The 8,794-nt window shown below is 56.4% G+C and overlaps 1 protein-coding gene across 1 annotated transcript in view; it reads right to left on the bottom strand.

Annotated features, from left to right (window-relative positions):
- Positions 1 to 8,794, bottom strand: part of PLCB2 (phospholipase C, beta 2) — a 20,686-nt gene that overhangs the window by 3,562 nt on the left and 8,330 nt on the right. The window contains exons 8-26 of the mRNA XM_011932715.1: positions 7,812 to 7,912; positions 7,482 to 7,648; positions 7,245 to 7,391; positions 6,908 to 7,065; positions 6,559 to 6,641; positions 6,203 to 6,287; positions 5,429 to 5,591; positions 5,206 to 5,318; positions 4,981 to 5,077; positions 3,840 to 3,924; positions 3,574 to 3,698; positions 2,930 to 3,084; positions 2,226 to 2,390; positions 1,583 to 1,682; positions 1,007 to 1,111; positions 733 to 827; positions 518 to 593; positions 241 to 285; positions 1 to 122 (exon numbers count right to left, since the gene is read on the bottom strand). Of these exons, the coding sequence (XP_011788105.1) occupies positions 1 to 122; positions 241 to 285; positions 518 to 593; positions 733 to 827; positions 1,007 to 1,111; positions 1,583 to 1,682; positions 2,226 to 2,390; positions 2,930 to 3,084; positions 3,574 to 3,698; positions 3,840 to 3,924; positions 4,981 to 5,077; positions 5,206 to 5,318; positions 5,429 to 5,591; positions 6,203 to 6,287; positions 6,559 to 6,641; positions 6,908 to 7,065; positions 7,245 to 7,391; positions 7,482 to 7,648; positions 7,812 to 7,912 (2,187 nt within the window). The remainder of the gene's footprint in view (positions 123 to 240; positions 286 to 517; positions 594 to 732; positions 828 to 1,006; positions 1,112 to 1,582; positions 1,683 to 2,225; positions 2,391 to 2,929; positions 3,085 to 3,573; positions 3,699 to 3,839; positions 3,925 to 4,980; positions 5,078 to 5,205; positions 5,319 to 5,428; positions 5,592 to 6,202; positions 6,288 to 6,558; positions 6,642 to 6,907; positions 7,066 to 7,244; positions 7,392 to 7,481; positions 7,649 to 7,811; positions 7,913 to 8,794) is intronic.

Raw genomic sequence — 8,794 nt, 5'->3', positions numbered from 1 at the left:
CAGCTCCTCCCAGCGCCGCACTCCGCGCCGCTCCAACTCCCGCAGCTCCTTCTCGTGCCGCCGCTGCAGCTTCACGACGCCCTTTAGCTCCCGGAGCTCCTCCAGGCTGGCGGTCCGTGGCTCTGCGGAGGCCCGGATGAGGCACACCACCAGCTAGGCCGCCCTGCCCGTCCAACCCCCAAGGAGCCCTGGACCCGCCCCAGGCTCATCCCCGAGATCACCGGGCTTAGCACGCCTTACCCGCAACTTCTTTCATAGCCTCTTCCCTGGCCGAGGCCCTGGCTGCTGCAAGAGCCATGGGCTGGGCTGGCAGGTGCTCCGGGGGGCCCCTTGGCTCCATTCGCCTCCCCCACCCCGCCCCTTGGGAGTCGCAGTATGTGCCCCCTGCCCCGCACTTTCCTGGCACTGAGGTTTCAGACACAGCCCTTCCTTCCCCAGGTGAAATTTTTTAAAGGGAAGTGTCTGAGGGTGCAGAGGTGGAGGTGCCCCCAGTAGGTGTGCAGACCGAAGCTCATACCTGGTGACCCATTGCTCCTTGGGGCCAACGCACCATTCACCTGGATGGCAACTGGACTCGCCAGTGGGAAGGGCTTCTGTGTAGGGAGAGCAGGTTAGGAAGGGGGCTTGACAGCCCTCTCTCCCCGAGCCTGGGACTAGGCCCTCCCCCCATCCTCTCCCACAAATAGGGCCGAGCTCTGGTAAGCCCCTGGCAGCAGTGCAGGCAACACAGACCTCAGGCAGCCCTCCCATGGCCTCCGTGAGCTTCAGAGACCTCTTGTCATGGGCATTGAAGAACTTGATGGGGTTGGCGAGGGCCACAGTGAGATCTGGGTGGGTGCACAGGACATTACAACATGGTGTATGTGGAGATGTGCCTGGAAGTCTCCCCTGTCCTCACCCACTCCAGGATGCCCCATCTGGATCTCACCCCACTCTGGAGGCTGGCTGGTTGGGAAGGAAGGGGGAACAGACACCCTGGCGCTCCTGGCATGCCATGGGCTCCTACCTGCCCAGGCACCAGGTACGTAGTCCTTCATCTCCAGGAAGACGAAGAGCGCAGGCATGGTGAGCGGCATGTTGCTCTCACTGTGCAGGCACAGGTGGTGGTACCCTGTCAGGACGGGGTTGGCAGTGAGCCAGAGCGCATTCCTGCCAGCGCTGTGCACACACAGCCCAGGACCCAAGGGTCTGAGTCTGGCACTGCACCATCCTGGCTGTGTGACTTCAGCCAGGTTCCTTTAACTCTCGGAGACTTTCCTCATCTGTGAAGAGGGGATGAGTGTCTACTCATGTGGTTATTGTGAGAATGTATTATAAGCCCTCAGCACATTTTAAATGCCCGTAAGTGTCAGCTACTTGAGAAACTGCCCCAGCCGTTTCAGAAAATTACAGCAATTCTGTTAGGTGGGCAGAGTTCCCGCCTCTGTCAGGTTCCTGGAGAGGTACTGTTCCTGCCCTACTCCTTGAAATGTGGGGGCTTAGGTAAGGCCTGACTCCAGGCGCCCTTCCAGAAGTTGCCCCACCCTGTGCACGGGCTCCTGCTGCTGATCTTGGAACAGTGAAGAAGGACCCCGCTCCTTACCAGAATTTAGGGCATTGATGGGGATGATGCGGTGTCCAAGAAACTTGTTGCCTTCCTCCATCACAGCCACCCTGAGAGAGGCCAGCTCAGGCATCAAGATCTGGGGAGAGTTGGGGACATGACAGGCTGGGAGGGGAGAAAGGAGCCAAGCTGGCCCCCTCCCTGGCTCCAGAAGTCTCAGCATCACTGTGAGAACATGGTGAGTGTCACCAGATTTGGTGAGGACAGACAGAGAGCACACTCTAGGCCATATACAAAGACATCCCCACAGCTCATGCCGTGGCTGGTTCCACACAGGGGAGGAGGGCGAGATGTGCAGCCCAGGGCTGAGGGGACCTGGTGCAGACAGCACTTGGCAGCTTTCCTGGTGGGTATCCAGTGGGGCAAAAGATCCCCATGGGACCCTCAACCCTGAGTTCACATTTCTGCCTCTACATACACACACACACACACACACACACACACACACACACACACACACACTCTGCCTACCAAATAAACTTCTGTAAACTTGGGTTTTGCACCAGGGTGAGGGGTAGAAAGAGGAGGAGGAAGAAGGTCAAGGGGCTGCCTTATTTACTTCCTTTTGTAAGTAGAGGCCAAGAACTAGACAGACTCTGCCCTGCCATGCCCTGGCCCCCACCTTCTCAAAGACAAAGGGCTCCTCCTTCCAGACAGGATTAATGGAATTGGTACTGGGTGACAGCTTAGTTCGATAGCGCCTCTTGGGGTCCCCAGGAAGGCCAAACAGCTCCACTTCCACATAGGTGCGCACGCTGCGTTCTGACAGGAACTGCCCAGAGATCACCTGGGGGCAGAGGCCCAGGGAAACCAGCATCAAATCCCCACCCAGGCTCTTCCCCAAGCATCTGGGGCCCCTGGCTCCCTAGAGCTGAAGCATTCGTTCTTGGGTGTTATGAAGAACCTCATTCAGCTCTGGCCACGAGTAGAGGCTGTGTAGCCCACGGGTTACAGCTAAGCTCTGAGGACCAGGGTGCTTCTAGCATGAAGGGAAGAGGCGAGCCTCCCACCTCCCTCCCCAGTCAAAGAGGGAACAACGCCTTCCCCCAGGACCTGGGGCTCTGGCTGCCCCACTCTGCCCACTCTTCCTCCCCTCCCCCACCCCAGCCTCAGCTCTTCCCGTTGGTTTCCATGGGGACCAAGTGGCAGCCTCCAGTGCTGAGGAGGAGGCAGTTTCCAAGGCAACTTGCTACTGCAGGAACTGGCTGGGGCTGAAGTTTCCAGGATATCAGGGGAGGGGGTTGGGAGTTGAGTGAGGGGTGGGCTCCTGTGCCCTTCTACTCAAGACCTCAGCCTCCTGGCCACTTGTCTGTCCCAGGGCCTTGCCGTGATAGAAAGGGTGGTGGCCACCACCACGTCGATGCGGTCCACTGAGAAGGGGTTGAACTGCTTGTCCGGCCGGCGCATGAACTCATGCTTGAGGAGGTAGCCGCTCTGCCCATTGAACTCAAACACTGCCATGTTCTGCTGCATGGGCAAGTCTGGAGGGACAAGGACACTCAGTGAGGAAGGCCCAGTTCTGTAGCTGTGCCCAGTCTCCATTTCCTCCATTCCCAGCCTTTGCTGTCTGGTGAATGGGGAGGTTGGGTGGACCTTGAGGATGAGGGCTTCTCCTGTCCCAGTCTGGTTCCTTGGGTGTCTCCTCTCTTAGGCAGGGTCCATAGCCTGGAGGCAGCAAGGAGCAAAGCCACAGCCAGGCCAAGCGCCTGTGGTGGAGCTGGGGCAGCTGGGGCAGGTGGCCCACACACACACCGGGGTGGCGCGGCCAGCCTGGCATCTTCACATCCATCATGTATGCGCAGGCACACAGGCTAGTGCATTTCTACCCCCAAATTCTCACATACTGGGCATGTTCCCAGAGTACACAAACAGCAGGACTCCCCAGGCTGTTCCAAAGACCCCTCAGGGATATAAAGGTAGGGGGCAGAGGGACCAGGGAAGGATTCTTAGAGGCCTGGGAATGCCCTCACCCATGGTCTGGAAGTTGAGGGCAACCATCTGGCATCCAGCGTTCCAGAACATCTGCGGCATGTAGTTGGAGGAGTCCATGCGGGTTCCCTTGGGGTAAATGCGACTCATCTGGCGCTTGTTGTAGCTGTCCCAGAGTATAGGACCCTGGCCCAAGGCCATCTGCACCAGGAGGACCTAACAGCTTACCCTGGGGGCCCTGTCCCCAGGCCCTCCTCTAGCTCCCCACCCCAGCCAGGGACCCTGGCCACTGAAGCCTCAAGGATACTCCACAAACTGCACCGAGGCCTTGGAGAGCAGGTCATACGCCTTGAGTTCTGTGAAGGACGAGATGACATAACTTCGGTTCTTTTCTATATAGGGGAGAAAGGGAGGGGAGGAGTCTTATCAGGCTGTCCCCTCCCTCAGTCTTGGCCTCGCCTTTGGGGCAGCTCCCTCTGGCCTATGGAAATGCCTCCAACGCGCATTTCCACTGAGGCCTGAGGTTTAGGGACCAACCTCTGGGAGAAGTGTATGGATCACAGTGCCTGCTGGGGTGAGAGGTGTTCTCAGTGTGTATGCACAGGGGTGGAGTGTGTGCCATGGATGTGGAGAGTGAGGCCCACATGCCATAGATGGACATAGAGGGCATGGGGAACATGCCAGGCTGAGCCTAGGGGGTCAGTAACATGCTGTGCACACATGAAATGTGAACACGTGCTTTGATGTGCACAGGGAGTGAGGTGTGTAAGCTATGGCTGAACGCGACTGGGGAGAGGGGCACATTAAGTGTAGTACATATCATGAGTGTGCCCAGGCGGGGATGCAGGCTGTGGGTTCAGGGATGAGAAGTCGGTGCTACAGAAGTCCAACTGTGCACAGGAGGAGACAGAAAGAGGTGCTTGTGTGCGGGACATGCACAGAGAGTGAGAGGCACGTACTGTGCTTGTGTCCAGAGAAGATAAAGGTAAACATCCGGGGTGTGCACGAAAGGGGAAGAGTGTGATGGCGCAGTATGCTCTGGTAGCTCTCTCTGCCTCCACTCCCTCTCAGGAAGTCTCATGTCCCAGGGCCAGGGCTTCTGGACTTGGGCCAGCCCACAGCACAGTTCAGCCCTGGGAATCACAGAGCCTGCAGGCAGCTGCAGGAGCCCCAGCCAAGGTGGCCTGTCATAACGCCCAGCCTGTTACCGACACACTCCAGAGCATTCTCTTTGGTGCCAAGTTCCTCACTAGAGAAACTGGGAGCCACTGCCACTTAAGCAAGCCCTTTGCCTGACTCCCTGGCTGGGTATTTATAGGCAGGGCCCCAAGTCCAAGGAAGGGGGAGATCCCCCTTCCTCTTACCCACCCGTCAAGCTGCTTGGTCTCGGAACAGGCTTCTCCTGAGGCTAGCCTGACCAGCCGCCAACACCACTCATGCTAACTTACGAGCAGAGAACTCAAAGGAGATGAACTTGGTGGGCTGAATGTAATTGACTAGGCTGGACATCTCCTCATAAGCCGTCACTTCCAGGCCCGCTGTGCCCTAAGGAGGAGAGGGGAGGGCAAAGAAGAGGAGGACGGTGTAGAGCCCAGGAATGTGGCCCAAGGCCCCCACCCAGGGGCTCAGCAGTGAAGGATGACACAGGGGGGCCCAGGGCTACCCCCACACACCTCATCCGACTGCATCTTCTTAATCTCTTCTTCATCCAGGTTTCCTGACTCCTCCTCCTCTTCCTCTTCCACCTCGTCGTCCTCCAGCTCAGTCCCTTCCTCGCCAGCCCACACTGCCACACACAGCTCTGTCGGTACTGGCTCCTGCATGGCTCCTCCAGGTCCAGCCCCTCTCCTGTTCCAGCTGCTCCTAATACCCCCACCATAGTCCTCCCCGACTCACCTGTGCCCTCACCTGCAGGGGCACTGCGTGGGCTGCTGCCCTCAGCCTCCCCAGCAGGATCCTTACTGGAGGAGGTGGGGCTGGAAAACTGGTTCTTCTTGTTCTTGATGAGGATCTTGCCCCTGAGATCCTCAGGGCTGGGCAGGGGGACACCTGGTTTCAGCTATGGAGTGGAGAGCAGGTCAGCACCATCTTCTCACCTTCATGGCATAGCCTGAGCTCCTTAATACCAAGCATGCTCCCTTGGTGTCCACCACTCCTCTTGATCCACCTCTCACTACTGCTCCTCATCCCATTCTCACCGAGATAAATCCAGCATATCCCTTGGAGTAAATGTGGCTCATCTGGCGCTTGTTGTAGCTGTCCCTGAGTATAGGACCCTGGCCCAAGGCCATCTGCCCCAGGAGGACCTAACAGGCTAATCTAGGAGCCCTGTCCCTCACTTCCTCCAGGAAGCCTTCCCGGATCCCCCAAGACCAGATCAGAACTCCCCAGGTGCTCCCATAACAACCACCGGGTTGTAATGGCCTGGTTATTTGTCTGTCTCCTCACCAGAGGGTAATACACCTGAAGGCAGGGACTGTGTCTTTGTCACTAGCATACCCCGAAGCCCAGCACAGCGCTTGACACGTGGTAGGTGACAGGATCCCAGACTCACATCTAACCAAGTGAACCCTAGCATCCTTACGAGTGTCTCCCTCCCTAACCTGGTCCTCACCCTGCCCCAGGTTCCCAGGCCCAAGGCCCAAATGTCCCACAGCAAAGCCCACTCACTGGGAACTTTTCCAGGGGCTCTGTGAGCAGCATATCCCCAAAGATCGTCCGGCAATACTCAGCCATCTTAGCCTGCTGGCGGGGTCTGCAGGGAGCAAAAGTGGGGGTGGGGTTCAGTCACTCAGCACCAACCCTATTATGTATCCTTTTGTGCCCTTGATGACCCAGATCAGGGGCCAGGAGGTCAGGGAGGGAGGGACTCGAGCAGGAGAACATGGGGCCTTACGGAGATAATATTGAGACATGGGAGAAGCTGCAGGCGATGGCTAGAGGCTGGGGCAGTTGTGGGGAGGATAGTTGCAGGCAGGAGACTGGGGACTGGGTGAAAATGTGGCTAAATGGGCCTGGATACGCACGAGTCCACATGGTTCTCAAACGACAGGATGATAGGATAGGGGGAGGTCTTAAAGGCGCTTTCTGCAATAGCCTCAATTGCTTCCTGGAGGAGAAGGAGATTCCATGAACAGAAGGTCAGCATTCTGACTGCCTGTCCCATGATGGCACTTTCCCCCCTGCCTAGTTTCAATACACACATATATATAACTGGATAGCCGCCACTGGCCCCCAATCCCCTCTGGTCCCCACTGGTCTGAGGCCTTCCAGCCATTCCTCCTCTCTAGCTTCAGCCCTCTAACCCCTCAAAGCTTCTGGCCCAGAGCCCTTCCCTACTGTCACTACCACCAGCCTCTGTGCCCTGGGTCTCACTTTGAAGAAGATGTCTGTGGTCATGGTGAAGCCGTGGGTGATAATGGGCTCTTCGTCAGGGGGTTTCCCCTTCCAGCAGTCTAGCTCCACGCAACGGCAGCCGGACAGCAGCACCTGGCGGTACATCTCAGCCGAGGAGAGGCCTGAGAACTGGCCGGCTGAGCCAGAGGATGGGGAAGAGGTGAGGGCATCACCCAAAGGCAGCCCAGCTCTCCCCCACCCCATTCCATCATGGTCTGTGTTATTCTCAGGGCCAGCAGCATGTGGGCAACCCCTGTGGAGGATGCAGGGAACCCCTGTGAAAGCAGAGGTTGGCACCGAGGTTATCAGGGCCCACCTGTCAGGTAGGTGTTGTGGGACGAGTTGATGAAGTAATGATTGAGTGGCTGTGTCATGTCGTGGTGGAGCAGCAGCTTGTCCTGGGCCAGCACACTGTTCTCCGGCCCACAGAGAAACCAGACCATGCCCTCAGGTGACAGCTGGCCTGGGGGACAGGAGATAGCTGTCAGGGCTGCAGCCCCACTGCCAAGGCAGGACAGGACCACAGGGGACAAGGGATTCCCTTAGTTCTCACCCCTCTGCACATTGATGCCACTGGGCTCATACTTGTCGATGAGGCCCTGCACCTGGTCAGGCCGTGCTGGCGGGAACAGCAGGGAGTTAAGCCGGGAGTCCCGCTGTTTCTGGTTGATGAATTTGGTCAGGTGCTCCTTCGTCATGTAGGGTTTGGCCTTAGCATGGCTGCAGGCCAGAGAGAAGAGCGCAGGTCCACATCCCTTGGGCCTGGAGGCTTAGACAACCCCCTCGTCCAGTGAAGCCTCCTGATTCCCGGCATGGCAGGTGGGAGGAGGGGATTGTTGGCCACCACCCTTTTCCCATGACAAGCACAACCCAAGAAACTCACTAAGAAGTGAAGATCTCATCTATTTCTGGCCGAGGACAGAGGCTCATGAGGAAACTCTTGTAGACAGGTTCTGGGAAGTCCTCAGGATTGATGGCATCATTCTGGGGGCATAGTCACCTTATTGCCCCTGCCCTCACCTTCTCAGAGCTAAGAACCACAAACTCGGCCCAGCCCTGGTCAAGGGGACCTGGTCAGAAGGCAGGCTCAAGGCAGACAGAAGAACTTCAAGGACACCCAAGCACCCACTTCTCAAGGCCCTGGTTGCTGAGCAGAGAGCACGCTTAGCTGGTTTGCTCTGACCCTGATTTTGTACAGTGGCTATTCCATCGGCTGGGGCAGGATCAGAACTAAGAATGACCAGAATGAGGTAGAAAAGAGGTCAGAAGAAATGGTGCTGCTTGTCAGGGTAGTAGGCTGTCTTTTTTAAATATTCAAAAAATATTCAAAAATATTCAAAAAGAAGCAATTTACATACAAACATATATGCACCTAACTACAGAGCCCCATAATATAAGAAACAAAAACTGATAGAATTGAAAGGAGGACAATCCAACAATAATATCTGGAGACACCAAAAGCACGGGGACAAAGAAAGATAAACTTCATCAAAATTAAAAACTTTTGTGCTTCAAAGGCCAGCATCAAGAAAGTGAAAAGGTAACCCACAGAATGGGATAAAATATTTGCAAATCAGACATCAGATAAGAGATAAGTCAAGGAAAAGACAACCCAATTGAAAGATGAACAATGAATTTGAACAGGTATTTCTCCAAAGAAGAGATATAAGTGACCAATAAACACACGAAAAGGTGCTCAATATCATTTGTTGTTAGAGAAATGCAAATCAAAACCACAATGAGATACCACTCCCGCGCCTGTAGTCCCAGCTACTCGGGAGGCTGAGGCGAGAGAATGGTGTAAACCCGGGAGGCGGAGCTTGCAGTGAGCTGAGATCCGGCCACTGCACTCCAGCCTGGGCGACA

Source organism: Colobus angolensis, unplaced genomic scaffold (assembly GCF_000951035.1).
Source record: "Colobus angolensis palliatus isolate OR3802 unplaced genomic scaffold, Cang.pa_1.0 Scaffold97, whole genome shotgun sequence".
NCBI classification, from domain to species: domain Eukaryota; kingdom Metazoa; phylum Chordata; class Mammalia; order Primates; family Cercopithecidae; genus Colobus; species Colobus angolensis.
Note: the sequence above shows the minus strand (reverse complement) of the source record. Positions and strands in the feature narration are given on the sequence as shown.